Source organism: Vulpes vulpes, chromosome 12 (assembly GCF_048418805.1).
Source record: "Vulpes vulpes isolate BD-2025 chromosome 12, VulVul3, whole genome shotgun sequence".
In the NCBI taxonomy this organism is placed as follows: Eukaryota; Metazoa; Chordata; class Mammalia; order Carnivora; family Canidae; genus Vulpes; species Vulpes vulpes.
The window spans coordinates 177,878,253-177,895,262 of record NC_132791.1 but is presented as its reverse complement, the minus strand read 5'-3'; the positions used below and the strand labels follow the sequence as shown (position 1 = coordinate 177,895,262).

General features: G+C 44.9%; 1 protein-coding gene across 2 annotated transcripts in view; it reads left to right on the top strand.

The window, feature by feature from the left end:
* The window catches only part of COG4 (component of oligomeric golgi complex 4), a 28,880-nt gene extending 11,912 nt beyond the window's left edge, over positions 1–16,968 (top strand). For both annotated transcript variants that reach the window (XM_026011651.2, XM_026011652.2), the window contains exons 9-19: positions 1,017–1,150; positions 5,128–5,246; positions 5,763–5,929; positions 6,753–6,918; positions 11,366–11,428; positions 14,068–14,184; positions 14,759–14,851; positions 15,416–15,499; positions 15,727–15,828; positions 16,044–16,172; positions 16,394–16,968. In XM_026011651.2, the coding sequence (XP_025867436.2) occupies positions 1,017–1,150; positions 5,128–5,246; positions 5,763–5,929; positions 6,753–6,918; positions 11,366–11,428; positions 14,068–14,184; positions 14,759–14,851; positions 15,416–15,499; positions 15,727–15,828; positions 16,044–16,172; positions 16,394–16,528 (1,309 nt within the window). In that variant the 3' untranslated portion in view covers positions 16,529–16,968. The remainder of the gene's footprint in view (positions 1–1,016; positions 1,151–5,127; positions 5,247–5,762; positions 5,930–6,752; positions 6,919–11,365; positions 11,429–14,067; positions 14,185–14,758; positions 14,852–15,415; positions 15,500–15,726; positions 15,829–16,043; positions 16,173–16,393) is intronic.
* The last annotated feature ends 42 nt before the right edge of the window (positions 16,969–17,010 follow it).

Below are 17,010 nucleotides of genomic sequence, written 5' to 3'. Positions count from 1 at the left end.
TCTCTCTGTCTGTGTGTGTGTGTGTGTGACTATTATAAATAAAATTAAAAAAAAAAAAAAAAAGATCTCCTGAAAATAAAAATAAAATAAAAATAAAAAGATCCCCTGGAGTTCAGTGTGGAAAATGAGCTGATTTGTGTATATAATGTAAGGGAGGGGTTCAACTTCATTCTTTTTTTTTTTTTTTTTTTTTTAATTTTTTTTTTATTTATTTATGATAGTCACACAGAGAGAGAGAGAGAAGCAGAGACACAGGCAGAGGGAGAAGCAGGCTCCATGCACTGGGAGCCCGATGTGGGATTCGATCCCGGGTCTCCAGGATCGCGCCCTGGGCCAAAGGCAGGCGCCAAACCGCTGCGCCACCCAGGGATCCCAACTTCATTCTTTTTATTATGGATATCCGTCATTATCCCAGCACAATTTGTTGAAAAAACTATTCTTATTCAATTGTCTGACCACTCTTACTGGAAATCAATTAATTGTAAATGTGAAGATTTCTAGACTCTCAGCTAATCTATATGCCTGTCCTTTTGCCAGTACCACACGGTCTTCACTGTTGTAGCCTTATAGTAAGTTTTTAAATCTTACAACTTTGTTGTTTTTTTTCAAGTTTGTTTTGGCTCTTCCTCTGGGTAGATGAATGGGTGTGGGACACAGTTTAATAGTGTATTCTAAAATCTCATCACTAAATAAGAGGTTGGGGAGATGTGTTTCCTTTCATGTGATGCATAAATAATTTTTACTCAAATCACTAACAAAAATACACCTCCCAGTGTCTTATTCAGCCCCTGACAGTATTTTAACGGGTGATGGTTCAGGTAAAACAGGTAAGTGGAATATGTGGTTGACAGCTGTCTGAGTTCAGTCGGGCCAGCAGAGCCAGGATGATCATCTGGCAGAGCTGACTCTTCTGGGCCCAGTGGGAGAGGGAGTTTGAGACTATGTTTGCCCTATAGCTCTTATATCTAAGAAATTCAGTGTCCTCCTGCTTATTCCTTCTGTTCCATGTATCTCAGGGAACTGGACCCTATCCTGACTGAGGTCACCCTCATGAATGCCCGCAGTGAGCTATACTTACGCTTCCTCAGGAAGAGGATCAGCTCTGACTTTGAGGTGGGGGACTCCATGGTCTCAGAAGAAGTAAAGCAAGGTAAAAGGCATTTCCTGGGAGGAAATATTTTCTGGGAGGGCTAGGACAGAGTTGGCACTGTTTTCTAATGGTTAAACCACAGATCTCTTAACAAAATAACTAGAGCTTCTAGCCTCTGTGGTCTGTGGGCAAACTGACTCCCAAAAGGAAAGCTAGAATTACTGAATATTAGAATTGGACTGTATCTTTGAGCCTATTTAGTCATCTTACAGGTGAGGAAAGCTAATACTCAGAATGGTTAATTTTCCTCTGATTTTTTTCTCGATACCATGTTTCCTCACCAGCTCTGAGTTAGGTTTAGCATTTAAATAGGTGAAACAGGGCACCTGGCTGGCTCAGTCAATGGAGCATATGCCTCTTGATGTTAGGATTATAGGTTTGAGGGATCCCTGGGTGGCGCAGCGGTTTGGCGCCTGCCTTTGGCCCAGGGCGCGATCCTGGAGACCCGGGATCGAATCCCACATCGGGCTCCCGGTGCATGGAGCCTGCTTCTCCCTCCGCCTGTGTCTCTGCCTCTCTCTCTCTCTCTGTGACTATCATAAATTTAAAAAAAAAAAAAAAAAAGGATTATAGGTTTGAGCCCCACATTGGGTATAGAGATTACTTAAAAGTAAAATCTTTAAAAAATAATAATAATGAATAAACTTAGTAAGTGATTTGCACACATGATATATAGGTAGAGCAAAAAGATATACTTAATTCCATAAGGGAACTTTTGGAAGTTATAGGAATATTCTAAAACTGGATTGTGGGGATTCCTGGGTGGCGCAGCGGTTTGGCGCCTGCCTTTGGCCCAGGGCGCGATCCTGGAGACCTGGGATCGAATCCCACATCAGGCTCCCGGTGCATGGAGCCTGCTTCTCCCTCCGCCTGTGTCTCTGCCTCTCTCTCTCTCTCTCTCTCTCTGTGACTATCATAAATAAATAAATAAAAAATTAAAAAAATAAAAAATAAAAAAATAAAACTGGATTGTGACTACTGTTACAAAACTTTATAAAGTTACTGCTAAGAAAACATTGAAATGTACACATACAAGGTATGAATTTTATGGTATATAAATAATACTTCAGGGGCACCTGGGTGGCTCAGTTGGTTAAGTGACCTTTGGCTCGGGTCATGATCCCTGCTCCTAGGATCAAGCCCCGTTTTAGGCTCCCTGCTCAGTGGGGAGTCTGCTTGTTCCGCTCCCTTTGGCCCTCACCCCACTCATGCTCATGCATGTACACACTATCTCAAATAAATAAAATTTTTAAAAAAACTTCAATATTTAGTCATAATATAGAGGAAAGAATATATAGTATAAAGAGTATATGAAAAGAGTATATAGTGTAAAGAAAGCCTTTCACTCCCTCCCTCAGTCTTCCAGTTCCTCCAGTCAAAAGTTTTGAACAGGGCAGCCTGGGTGGCTCAGTGGTTTAGCACCGCCTTCAGCCCAGGGCCTGATCCTGGAGACCTGGGATCAAGTCCCACATTGGGCTTCCTGCATGGAGCCTGCTTCTCCCTCTGCCTGTGTCTCTGCCTCTTCGTGTGTGTGTGTCTCTCATGAATAAATAAATAAAATCTTAAAAAATAAATAAATAAATAAATAAATAAATAAATAAATAAATAAAATCTTTAAAAATAGGGGGCAGCCTGGGTGGCTCAGCAGTTTAGTGCTGCCTTCAGCCCAGGGCGTGATCCTAGAGATCCAGGATCAAGTCCCACATCAGGCTCCCTGCATGGAGCCTGCTTCTCCCTCTGCCTGTGTCTCTGCCTCTCTCTCTCTCTCTCTCTCTCTCTCTCTCTCTGTATCTCTCATGAATAATAAATAAAATTTAAAAAAAATCTTTAAAAATAAAAAGTCAAAAAAAATTTTTTTTAAGTTTTGAACGGATAAAGTACATTGAAAAAATATGCGCCACAGTCTTGTTTTATTTACAAATTGATTCTCCAGGTATTTAAGAAGACTATTTAATTCCTGCTAGTGAAGTACATGCAGGATTCTCTGAACTAGAGACTTGAAACTAACACAGCATCTGTGGCATTCTACACAACTTGTGTCAATAATACATGGCAAGGGAATTTTTATATGACCCAGAATGGTATTACTTTGATTTGGTGTTTAAGGGAGGTTATATGCTCATTTGGAGTTTGGTGCTCATTGTTATTCATAATGACTGTCCAATACAGTAGCCACCAGCCCCATGTGACTGTTTAAATTTACATTTAACTAAAATTAGGAATTCAGTTTCTCAGTCACATTAGCCACATTTCAGGTGCTTAATAGCGGCTACCATATTAGACAACACAAAACACTGTAATCATAGAAAATTCTGTTGGACCAACACTGGTTTAGAGAATGAAATATACTGTACCCAATATATTTCATTCTTTGCCCTGGAAACTTAAGTATTTTAAGTCTTCCTAATTAATTCTAGTGGAAAAGAAGTAAAAAGTTCTTTGTATAAAAGCATTCACTAACGGGGTGTATGGCTGGCTCAGTCAATGAGTGTGTGACTTTTGTCTTTTTTTTTTTTAATTTTTATTTATTTATGATAGTCACAGAGAGAGAGAGAGAGGCAGAGACACAGGCAGAGGGAGAAGCAGGCTCCATGCACTGGGAGCCCGATGTGGGATTCGATCCCGGGTCTCCAGGATCGCGCCCTGGGCCAAAGACAGGCGCCAAACCGCTGCGCCACCCAGGGATCCCGAGTGTGTGACTTTTGATCTCAGGGTTGTGAGTTCAAGCCCTATGTTGAGTACAGGGATTACTTAAAAATAAAATATTTTTTAAAAATTACCATAATCTCCAATAACTGTGGTTTCCAATTATCTCGAATAAGGACAAAACATTTAGAAATAACCCAGGTGTCTAAAAATAGAGTTTAAAAAATTTTGGACCATCTGCTTGATAAAGTATCACACAGGCATTAAAAATAAGTAAGCTTTAAAAAAAAGAAGGTGAAAAAAAAATAAAAAATAAATAAAATAAAATAAAATAAAATAAAAAAAAGAAGGTGGGCACCCCAGGTGGCTCAGCGGTTTAGCACCGCCTTCAGCCCAGGGCATGATCCTGGAGACCCGGGATTGAGTCCCACATCCATCCCTGCATGAAGCCTGCTTCTCCCTCTACCTGTCTCTCTCTCTCTATGTCTCTCTGCTTCTCCCTCTACCTGTCTCTCTCTCTATATGACTCTCTGCTTCTCCCTCTGCCTGTCTCTCTCTCCCTATGTCTCTCATGAATAAATAAATAAAATCTTTTTTTTTTTTTAAGATTTATTTATTTATTCATTCAGAGAGAGCGAGAGAGAGGCAGAGACACAGGCAGAGGGAGAAGCAGGCCCCATGCAGGAAGCCCGAGGCAGGACTCAATCCCGGGTCTCCAGGATCACACCCCAGGCTGCAGGAGGCACTAAACCGCTGTGCCACCGGGGCTGCCCAATAAATAAAATCTTAAAAAAAAAAAGCAGCTACGAACATTGAAAATATATCTTTTTTTTTAATTTTTGTATTTGACTATAGTTGACACACAATGTTACAGTAGTTTCAGATATATATAATATAATTTTTTAAAATATTTATTTATGTTAGAGAGGGAGGGAGAGAAAGGAGTGTGTATGTTCAAGCACAGGAGTAGGAGGAGGGGCAGAGGGAGAGGGAAGGAGACAATCCTCAAGCAGACTCCTTGCTGAGCATGGAGTCCTATGCTCACCTTGATCGGAGCCCTATGCCAACCTTGATCTCAGCCCTAAGATCATAACCTGAGCCAAAACCAAGAGTCAGATGCTCAACTGACTGAGCTACCCAGGCTCCCCAAAGAGTATAGGATACAATGTTTTAAAGCAGAGTACAAAATTGTGTCTGTACTGTGATTATAACCATGTAAATTATGCATAGATTGGGAACAAAGACTAGAAAGGAACCCGGGAAAATGAAAACTGTTGAACCTTCTCCCTTGGGGAAGAAAGGTGAGTGTCCCTTTCTTGACTGTTCCCTAGAGCACCAGAAGTCTCTGGACAAACTCCTTAATAACTGCCTATTGAGCTGCACCATGCAGGAGCTAATTGGCTTCTATATTACCATGGAGGAGTACTTCATGAGGGAGACTGTCAATAAGGTAGGACAGAGGACACATCCCTTGGAAATGCGGCTTCCTGTCTAAGAAGGAAACGGCTAAAGCATGTCACATTTCTTGGTCCTGCTTTGAGAATATCCTTGCATGCGGACGGAGCAGTACCACTTTGTATGGTTAGAGAGCATTTTTGGAGTTGTCATGTCCTCCAAAGACCCAGCTAGGTTGTCTTTCCCAAGGATCACAAAAGAACACCTCAGCTCCTCAAGGAACCTATCTGTGCCCTGCCTCCCTGAAGGTATGTGGGTGAGGAACCTTGGGGAAGAAGGGCCTCTCCTGATGTCTTACATTCTATGTAACAAATGTCCCAGGGGAAAGGCCCTGAAAATTTAATGTCCTAACATAGTAGAAAAATGAACTGTTTTGACAAGAAGGATCCACACCAAGTTGAGACCAGAGTAAGCCATGTTGGGAGAAACAAGGACAAGCTCAAAAGGGAGCAGAACCATCTAGAACAGTGGCAGAACTGGAGCCCTTATGGCTGCTTTGCCTTTCGGTTAGGCTGTGGCTCTGGACACCTATGAGAAAGGCCAGTTGACATCCAGCATGGTGGATGATGTCTTCTACATTGTTAAGAAGTGCATTGGACGGGCTCTGTCTAGCTCCAGCATCGACTGTCTGTGTGCCATGATCAACCTTGCTACTACAGAGCTGGAGTCTGACTTCAGGTAGGTTTGACTCCCTTTCTACTTTCTAGGAAGCAAAAAGGTCCTAGTTGTGATTGACTCCTGAGGCCCATGTTGCTTCCTTTTCTTCCATATGATTCTAGTTCAGTGCTATCTAGAATATAAGCTCCTATTCATGGTACAGCATCCTTGGCTCCAGGCAGCTTTACAGCAGCCACATATCTTACAAGCCAAATCTGTGATCCCTGCACTGGATTAGAAGGGTTATTAGCCCTCAGACCTAGGAAAGAGAACAGGCAGCTCAGTTGAAGGCAGTAGTTGTAATATAGCAGTTATAGTTACCATTGCTACAGGCCACGCACTATGCCAATTTCCTGCTCTTCTTCAGTCCTGATAACAACCCTGTGAGGCAGGAACCATTATAGATGAGGAAACTAGGGCTCAGGGAGCTCATACACCTCATAAATGGTGGAATATGTAATAGATCCCAGAACTAACTCCCAAAACCTATTCTATTCTCTCACCACTTACATGGTATTGCCTTTCACTAAGCTGTTTACTAAGCCTTCTCTTGAGCTTGTTGGAGCTCAGTGGTGATAACTGAAATCCTCATAGAGAGAAAAGAATTGGCCAGTGTCCTCTATATGTTCTCATCATATAGGTGGTTTTGAAAAGGTATTGGTCTCTTTCATACCCTGGATGCTCAAGTTCTCCTACAGTGATCTCAAGGATTGGTTATTCCCCCCAAAGAGCAGTTCATGCTACTGGGTTAGGATCTTGGGCTCCTGGTCCTGCTGTCCTGGAAGCCAATTGAATGCTGTCAATCTCCATGTGCCATTCTTCCCCCCCACCCCCACCCCACCAGGGATGTTCTGTGTAACAAGCTGAGGATGGGCTTCCCAGCCACCACCTTACAGGACATCCAGCGCGGGGTGACGAGTGCCGTGAACATCATGCACAGCAGCCTCCAGCAAGGCAAATTTGACACAAAAGGCATTGAGAGCACTGACGAGGCCAAGCTATCCTTCCTGGTAGGTAGTCCCATAAGTTGAGAGCTGGTCCATTTATTTCAAGAAGTTAAATTATGACCTCTAAGCCACAGTATAATTAGCTTTCAACCAGAGCCTTTTCATCTAGTGTCTCTATAGAAGGAAAACTCCTTTAAGGAAAGCTCCTCCTAGAAGGTTCTGAAATCACTTCTTATCTAGGGACCTATTTCTGAGCTGCCCAATCCAGGATATCACTGTTCCCTGCCTGGAACAGGCTGGGCACCTCAGCCCTCCTGAGTGCTCATTCCCAAGAGCACTATGAAGCTGTTCAGAGTATCAAGCTTGGTTTGTATCTGCCACAGAACCAACTGTAATATCTGTGCCAAGCCTCCAGACCACTTTTCTGAGGGCAGTCCCCAACATGGGTGGATACTGATCATTTAGGCCTACCAGGGCTGTTTACCTAGTACACTTCTTAGGCTTTCAATTTCCTCAGAAATATTACCTTTTTTTTTTTTTTTTAAGATTTTATTTACTTATTCATGAGAGACAGAGAGGCAGAGACATAGAGGAAGAAGCAGGCTCCACACAGGAAGCCCAATGTAGGACTCGATCCCAGGACCCAGGATCATGCCCTGAGCCAAAGGCAGATGCTCAACCACTGAGCCACCCAGGCATCCCGAAAGATGACCTTTTTAAAGCCTTCAGCCAGAGTGACAGATAAGATGAAGCAGTGAGTCTTACCAGTTGTATGACAGCTGGGAAGGGAGAAACATAGAAGGATAAAAGGATTTATACAAGGTTAACAGCCAGTTTGTGATGAACCAAAAGAATACAGAAGAGTCCTGAGCCTGTAATCAGCTCTTTCTGGCAGGTGTTGTCTTGGCATGAGTGGTAACAGTGCTGTCAGAGGTCATTCTGCTCTACCCCCACATTGGCCAGACTCTGAGTCTCCTTGGCTCCTGGGGTTCAGAGCCTGAAGGAAACATCCAAAAGCAGAGCTCTCAGTAGTCTATAGATGGGTGTCTCTGAACACCCTGGGGTTGGATGCCAAACATGTCCTTTTTTTTTCTTTATCTGAAAGCAGCATCCTTAGCTTTTATCAGCTTCTTAAAGTGTCTATGACCCCAAAGGAATTAAGAGCTGTTATTTTCAGAGATAGAAGCATAAACATACTGTTATCTACCCACCTGTGCAAGGGAACCCACAGTAACTCATCCTCAGACAAATTCATTCTGGAGCCTATTTAGGCAGCCCCACTCTCTTCCTTTTTTTTTTTTAAAAAGATTTTATTTATTCATGAGAGACAGACAGAGAGAGAGAGAGAGAGAGAGAGAGAGAGAGGCAGAGACACAGGAGGAGGGAGAAGCAGGCTCCATGCCAGGAGCCTGACGCGGGACTCGATCCTGGGACTCTAGGATCACACCCTGGGCCAAAGGCAGGCGATAAACCGCTGAGCCACCCAGGGATCCCCCAACTCTCTTCCTGTCACTGAAAATATTTTCCCTGAGCATGGGTGATTGGGGATGTCCTGGTTGTTCCAAGAAAGAGGATCATCTCCAAGAAGCTTCTGAAATCCGACACCATTGGACAACTTTGCCAAAATGTCTGGCAGCCAGCTTCATATGATCATGAACCAACTTAAATTTTTCATTTTGTTTGCATTCATTATTTCATTTTCTATAGAACTTACTTTTATTTTTTCATTTCTCTGCTCAAAAATGGTTCCTATTACCGACCACCTCAAAGCTTTTTTGGTGGTTTGTTGACAGCCTCCTGAGTCCTTCCCATCCTGTCACTCTAGTGCCATTGTCCTCTACTTGTCCCACAAGTCCCCATTACACTGGCTGCCACTCAGACAGCTTCATTGTTTGAGGGCCCAGAAGATAAGGCCAACAAGAAAGGTGATGCTAAATGCTTGGTGACAGGTTTCTAGTTTTCCCGATGCCAAGTACTTAAAATGTCATCACTCCCACTGTAGCGCCGATTTCTTATGTCACCTTGATTCATTTGGCTGTCAAGATGAATTCCCCAATGGTGCTGACATATCAGTCGTCATGAGCCAGGGATAAGCCTAGTGAATCCATGCTTACAAGGACTGTCAGTAAAAGGAAACTCTGAAATCAATACCTTTTGAACTCAAATCCATTTTCCCCTTATGGTAGATTTTTCTTATACCCTTAAATGCCTTGGAAACATTTAAGTTGTGGCCTTCATCCTTGAGCTGTCATGACAGTCATGACAGTGCACTTATTTCTCTGGAAGCTTGTGATTTTAGCAGCCTTGTGTGTGGCATGCTAACAAAAGGCTTGCAGTCTTATCCATCCCCCATGGAAGCGACCTTAGCAGCACTGTCAACAACATGATCTTTCAGTATTGGCTGCAGGACAGTGATAAGGGAAGCACTCTTGGGAACCCAAGAAGGCCATCCTAATCTCAATCCCTGGGGTTCTGGGATTCTTTTTACCCCCAAATCCTGACGCTTCGGACTCCTCTCTTGAAAACTGGCTCCCGGGAGATACCTGGGTGGCTCAGTTTAGCACCTGCCTTTGGCCCAGGGCGTGATCCGGGAGTCCCGGAATCGAGTCACACATCGGGCTCCCTACATGAAGCCTACTTTTCCCTCTGCCTGTGTCTCTGTGTGTCTCTCTCTCTGTCTCTCATGAATAAATAAATAAAATCTAAAAAAAAAAAAAAATTGGCTCCCCGCTACCTCACCCTTGCCTTCATGGTCATGCCACCAGCATACCACTTCAGAGACAATATGATTCTCTCAGATTCTAGTTCCATCCCCACAGCCTCTAGATTAATATTCCCAAGCCACAGCTGTGCTCATGCAGCATTCACCTGGGAGGTAGTAATCCTCAGTGCCACTCCATTGGCCACAGAAGAGCATAGCTACCAAGTCCCAGTCTGACTTAGCTCATATCTACAGCTTTACCTCTTGCCATTTCCTGCAGATATCTGTGCAATGACTCTGCTGATCCCCAAATATGTTTTAGGGTTTCCTGCCACTCTGCAACTGTGTTTATGCTATCCCTTCTGCAGAACATGTTCATTTATTCATTCATTTAACAAATACTGAGATGCTTCTATGTATCAGGCATCATTCTAAGATCTAGAGCTGGACTGCCCAGTGTAATTAATAGCCAGGAGGCAGAGGTGGCTATTTAAATTTAAATTTAAACCAAAAATCCACTTCCTGAGTTAACTAGCCACATTTCAAATGCTCACTAGCCTAATGTACAGATGGCTAAGGACTACTGTACCAGACAGTTTTAGAATATTTCCATCATCAAGAAAGTTCTGTTAGGTAGTGTTCTACTGGAGATAGAGCTCTAAAGAAAACAATAGATCCCTGCCTTCATGAAGCTTTCATTCTAGTGGGAAAGGCAAACAAGAAACAAACAAAATAATTCTGGATAATTCTAAATACCGTTAAGAAAATATCAAAGGGGATAGATAGTGCCTTAGAAAAACATTGTTACGAGCCGAAAGATCTACTCCCCCTCATCTGTCAGAATTACTCCAGCCTTTTCAAGCTGAATTAAGTTCATCTCAGTTACCAGCTCTGCCATGGAGCTTTCCTTGAATGCCTTGGACCAAAATGTTTCTTCTAAATGGCATAGCAGTTTGTGTCTTAATAATCACTTTCGTTACATGCTGTTTTTTATGACTGGTATTTCTGCTATCATTTCTTTTTTTTTTTAAGATTTTATTTATTTATTCATAGAGACAGAGAGAGAGAAAGAGGCAGAGACACAGGCAGAGGGAGAAGCAGGCTCCATGCTGAGAGCCTGACGTGGGACTCAATCCAGGGTCTCCAGGATCATGCCCTGGGCGGCAGGTGGAGCTAAACTGCTGCGCCACCGGGGCTGCCCTCTGCTATCATTTCTTATGATAGAGTTATGAAAGAAGGAGCTCTGGGCTGAGAGTAGACAGACCTGATTTCTATTCCTGGCTCTATCCCTGTGGCCTATTACAAACTTTGTGTCCTCTCACCCTCCTTTATTTTTCTGCATGGTGTTTATCATTACCTGATATTTCTTATCCATGCTCACTTTGGCAGCACATATACTGATATTTCTTATCTGATTTGCCTTCTGGAATGTGAACTCTATGCCAGGGTGGATTTCAGGAAACATTTCTTAAATGAATGTCAGCCTTTGCCTCACAGACCTGGGCTTGGAGCCCAGGACTTCTCCTAGTCCTGTGTGCCTAAACATGGAACAAAAAGACCTGAAACCTTGGGTCACTACCCTGGGGGTCAGATGGCTTTGCTACCTTAGTGTCAGGCACAGAAGGAAGGGCAAACCTAGTTCACCATTCTGCCCAGTCTGAGAACTGAGCACCCTTCCGGATGACATGGCTATGGGTGTTCCTTAGACCTCCTCTGAGCATCAGGAGTACAGCTGTAGCCAGTCTGGCACTGAAGTGGGTACAGACACTGGTAAACAGGAAGTCACATTCTTCTGTCCTCAACTCCCAGGTGACCCTGAACAACGTGGAAGTGTGCAGTGAAAACATCTCCACGCTGAAGAAGACACTGGAGGTATGGAGAAAATTGCCTATCAGTTTGCAGCAGCTGCAGCCTCTCTGGGCCTGCTTATGGAGGGGGGTACTGTGCATTCCCTGGCATCAAGCCAGTCTTCCTTCAGCCGACTTGAGGGGCTTCACTTACAATCAACCCACAAGTTAGAAGATCAGAATTCAAATTAGCACTTCCAGCACTAGTTGACCTGTGATGTCAGGCAAGTCCCTTAACTCCCTGAGCCTCAGCACACTCATCTACAAAACAGATCTCCTTCCTGCCCTGATTTGGGTTTATTGAGGGGCATAATTTAAAAGGGATTGAAAGCACTTTAAAAAATGGTAAAGTAAAAAAAAATGATAAAGTCCTCTAAAACTGTTAGGAAATTAAGATGAAATAGAGTTATCCAAACCCTATACAAAGCTGTTACTGTTACCAGTTTTTAAAGGAAGGCTACATAATGTGGTGGAAATTACTTGGGCTTGGAAGTCAGATATCCCGGAGTTCATATCTTCACTTGACCGCTGACCAGTTGTGTGGCATAAGGCAAGTTCTCTAACCTCCCAGAGCCTTAGCATCCTCATGTATAAATAGGGAGAATGATCTCTGCCTGGCAGAGTTGTGAGAATTAAATATGATAATATAGAATACCTGGTATGTAAGAGGCTGCAGGGGTAGTTAATCATCATACTAATAATTACAGGTAATAGCACAGAGCACTCAATTTGTTAACTGTTATAAAATGAGGGGCCCAGCTCTCCCCCACTCCAAAACTCTGGGAGAGGAAAGAAGCCAGGCTCCTGCTACCACAATGGACACTACTCCAAGGAGGATATGTTGTTGCAGAGGCACAGGGCTCAGCGCGCACAGGCTGATGACAAGAGTTGGCTTCAGGATTGGACAGACAGGCAGCCAGGAGCCAGCAAAGGTGGGAGGGCCTTGTAACTGATGGGATTCCTGAAGGAGGCTCAGAGAGAGTGGCCAGGTGGGAGTTTCAGATTAGGAATTTACCCCCAAAAGGTCTTAAAATTGAATAAAATTAAGAATGATACTTACAAAGTACCAAAAACATAGTGGGTCTCTCACACGGTATGTGTTCAACAAGGCAGCTGTCATCATTGTTGAGTCACAGCACCTTAGATTGTATTCCTGACTTTGTCCTTAACGTTGGAATATTGGATTTGGAAGTAATATTTTGGGAAATGCTAGACATTCAGAACTGAGCCAGTAGAATTAGCCAAGTGAAAGAACAGAAGTTTAGCAGAGCTGAAAAAAACCATTCCCATAAATCCCACCCACCTTAGATTTGCATTTCATGTGTATTCTTTCTGAAGCCCACCAGCAACCCTTTGACATAGGTCAGGTGGTGTGATGAGGTTAAAAGACTAGGTAAAGATAGTGCATATTGGAACTGCTGTGGAACTGCTGTGGAATTAAAGCTTGTGCCTGCTGGATCCGTCCCTTTGCAGCTCTTCCACACTGTGGCTCCTGTGGTAGCCAAACAGCACAGACTTCTAAGGAGCTCCTGGCAAACCAAAACATAATGAGTTTCAAACAGTTCCCCTTGTGGTATTCTCTATGCCTAGGTGTAATGTGGGGGTTAGGAACAGGTAGTCTGGAGCCAGAATCCCAGCTTGAATCCCAGCTCCACAACTTAACTGTTGGGAGGTGTGAGACAAATTAACTTCTCTGTGCTTCAGTTTCCTCATCTATACAAAGGGATAGTAACAGTACCTACTTCATAAAATAGGTACTTTAGTTAGTAGAAGTTATATGGCATACAGTAAGCACTTAAATTTTAACTGTGATCATGATGATCTCCGTTGGGCAGCCAGACCAAATTATTTTTTAATTTTTTTTATAAAGAATTATTTATTGGGGTGCCTTGGTGTCAAGAGTCAGATGCTTAACCGATTGAGCCACCCAGGGGCTCCCAGGACCAAAATTATTTAAAAAGTAGAAACTATAACAACGAAAGCTAGTGTCTCCTTAGTGTCTACTACTTGCCAGGAACTGCACTAGGCACTTTGTGCATCATCTCCTCCACCTCTCCAAACCACCATGGGGACAGAAATTTGTGTTCCCATTTTATAAACAGGGAAAATAAAGCTCAGAAGCTTTAAATCACTTGACCAAGGTCACTTAACCAATATGTAGCTAAGCCAGGATTTGAAGCTAGGAATGTCTGGCTCTAAAGATATGAAAAAACTTCTGGCTTTTATGTTTCTTATTCATACTCCCTGACACAATACTCTCATCTTATAAGGAGTTAAAAGGAAACCAAATGGCTAGTCACTGGGATAGAATCTATGTTTTCTGAAACCTAGCAAGAACTCTTGCCTAGGGGACGCCTGGGTGGCTCAGTGGTTGAGCATCTGCCTTCGGCTCAGGGCCTGATCCCAGGGTCCTAGGATCAAGTCCTGCACCAGGCTCCCTGCCTATGTCTCTGCCTCTCTCTGTGTGTCTCTCGTGGATAAATAAATAAAATCTTTAAAAAAAAAAAAAAAAAAGAACTCTTGCCTAGGATCGACTATAGCTGCTGCCAAAGAAAGCTGGAGTTGAGAAATGGCTGGTTATACGTGGGCATCCTCTCCACCTTCCCCACACCCTGCACGGCCCAGCCATGCTTGGAAGCCTTATAACTGGGTGCTCTCCCCTAGAGTGACTGCACCAAGCTGTTCAGCCAGGGCATTGGAGGGGAGCAGGCCCAGGCCAAGTTTGACAGCTGCCTTTCTGACCTGGCTGCCGTGTCCAACAAATTTCGAGACCTCTTGCAGGTAAGCCACAGGATCAGATGCTGACTGAATCCTGTGCCTGTATGTTGCTCTGAGAATATTGTTAATGTTTTATTACTGGCTCCATATACATAAGGAAACAAGGAAGACTGAGGGAATAGCAGTAAGACACTGAACTCATGTGAGTCCCTTGAAGATTAAAGGTTTTTCAGCAGTTGTCATGCTGACAAGCCAGCATTCTGGTCTCCTTGAGTCTCCACTTGGCCCCCACAGTGCCAAGAGCCCAGAAAGGTGCTCAGAGGAATTGGAACCACGTGGTTACTCAGACCTGCTGCTTGCCCTTAGCCAAAGGTCCCACCTAGTACCAGGCATTCAGAAATCTCTTGCGTTTGCCAAACCAGCCCCCGTGGCCTGGACCTGACTTGGCACAGATCTGGAAAGGAACAGGTTGTTTCTCTTTGATTAGCATGATCTCTGGTAGACTTTGGACAGGCCCACAGGAAAGCCTGAGAACTGGAAGAAAGCCCTGGCAGCCATGGGGTGAATGGAGCAGAAGGGAAGGGAGAGGTATATATGTCTTTTATGTCTGATGCGTTTCTACCTTGTCCTTCCGCAGGAAGGGCTGACAGAGCTAAACAGCACAGCCATCAAGCCGCAAGTGCAGCCTTGGATCAACACCTTCTTATCTGTTTCCCACAACATTGAGGAGGTCAGCCTGACCATAGGCAGCCATCAGGCCCAGGATGACTCCTCATTCTCCCAACCCCCTGGCTGGAGGGCAGTGGAGCTGTCTGAACACACCAGCCCTTGCCTACTTCTCTGGCCCACTTCCCTCACCCTGGAAACTAGGTTGTTCCCAAGAAACAGGTTGTCCCTGCAGACAGAGGCTCTAAAAAACATGTGTAGGGGGTTTGCCGTGACCTGACACATCCTCTTTTATTGAGGCTTTTTGCCCTACCTATCAGACTTAGGAGCTTTTTTTTTTTTTTTCCCCGAGCCTAATGATGTCATTCCTGTAGAACATAAGATGCAAAAGGAAATAAAATGCCAGGAGCTTTACCATATTGTGTGGGCCACAGCTGCAGCCCAGGGCCATTTCCTGATCGGAAGTATGATATAAAAGCAGCAGCAACATATGCCAGCATGAATGTCCAAGCTGCTTTTAAGCTGGATGAGTGAGGAAAGCCCTGTTTTCGTGGGTGAAAGTAGGGGTAGGGTGAATGGTACCGTCTAGAGAGGCCCCCAGTAGTGACCCAGCTTGTTTCCTGAATAGGAAGAATTCAACGACTATGAGGCCAATGACCCTTGGGTACAACAGTTCATCCTTAACCTAGAGCAACAAATGGCAGAGTTCAAGGTGAGCAGGGGCTCTAGAGACCAGGGTATGGAATTACCTACCTCTGCCCAAATCAGCAGCCTTTGGCTTCTCATCTCATTCTGTTGGGAACCCCGAAAACCCTTCCAGGTCCCAGCCTATAGACATACCCGATGGCCTCTTGTAACTGTGCTCACCCCCAGAAGACTCCTATTGGAGGCACAGGGACTTAGGTAGGACTCCTGCTAATGTCTATCCTCTGTGTGCAGGCCAGCCTGTCCCCAGTCATCTATGACAGCCTGACCGGCCTCATGACCAGCCTTGTTGCAGTCGAGTTGGAGAGAGTGGTGCTGAAATCCACCTTTAACCGGGTAAGGTTCAGGGAGTACAGGTCCCTAGCTCTTTTGCTTTTCCTCTGAGGAAGACAAGTTCTGCCATCCGAGGACTAGCAGGCCCTCTGTCTGCTACCTGCAGCCCCTGCATATGTAACCCCAGTCCTGCCCTGGCATCTGAGGCCTTGAAGCTGACTGAGATACCACATGAGGGCAAGGCCTTGAACAGTGACTGAGCTTGTACTCCCTTGCAGCTGGGCGGTCTGCAGTTTGATAAGGAGCTGAGGTCACTAATTGCCTATCTTACCACGGTGACCACCTGGACCATCCGAGACAAGTTTGCCCGGCTCTCTCAGATGGCCACAATCCTCAATCTGGAACGGGTATGTGTGGTTCCCTTGACCTGGAGAGGGAAAGGTGATTGGGAAGACAGGCAGAGACAAAATTTGGAACCTTGCTTCTCCCTCAATACCAAGTGTCCATGAGTAGCCCAGCCCTACAGAGCACCTTCATTCTGGGCACCACCCCTGCTCTGCCTCTGATGGAGTTCAAGGCCTCCTCTCAGGAAGGCCTCTTGTTGCTGACTTGCCGCTCTTCCCCACAGGTCACGGAGATCCTAGATTACTGGGGCGCCAACTCTGGCCCATTGACGTGGCGCCTCACCCCTGCCGAAGTACGCCAGGTGCTGGCTCTGCGCATAGACTTCCGCAGCGAGGACATCAAGAGGCTGCGCCTATAGCCGCCAGGGGGAGCCCATCTGGCCCATCATACTTCAGGTCCATTCCCTAAGTGGCCACAGCCAAGTAGCTGAGCAAGGCTGTCTGGCTTGGGGAGCTTTGCCAGTGCAGAGTGTTCCATCCATTGAGACAGCAGGAAATAAGGCTCAGCTCAGTCTGCTGTCTGCACTCAGACCTGTCTGAGTGGTGCTTTGCAGGCAGCCTCTCCTCACCAAGAGTGGTGAGTCCCCCTGGGCTCCTCTAATTATGTGGGAAAGCCAAGGCAGGCCAGCTTTCTGCATGGGTGGTCGTTCTCTTCTCCTTAGATACTACAGCAAACCAGCTGCCTCCCTGCCAGTCCTAAAGGACTTGAGTATATCTGGGGACCAGGGGAATTAGGTTTACTCTGAGGAGAGTCTGTGATGTTTATGATCACCCTGAATAAAGACACTCCTTGGATGGATGCCAGCGTGCTGTTTCCAGGGAGGGCTGGATGCTGTAGGAC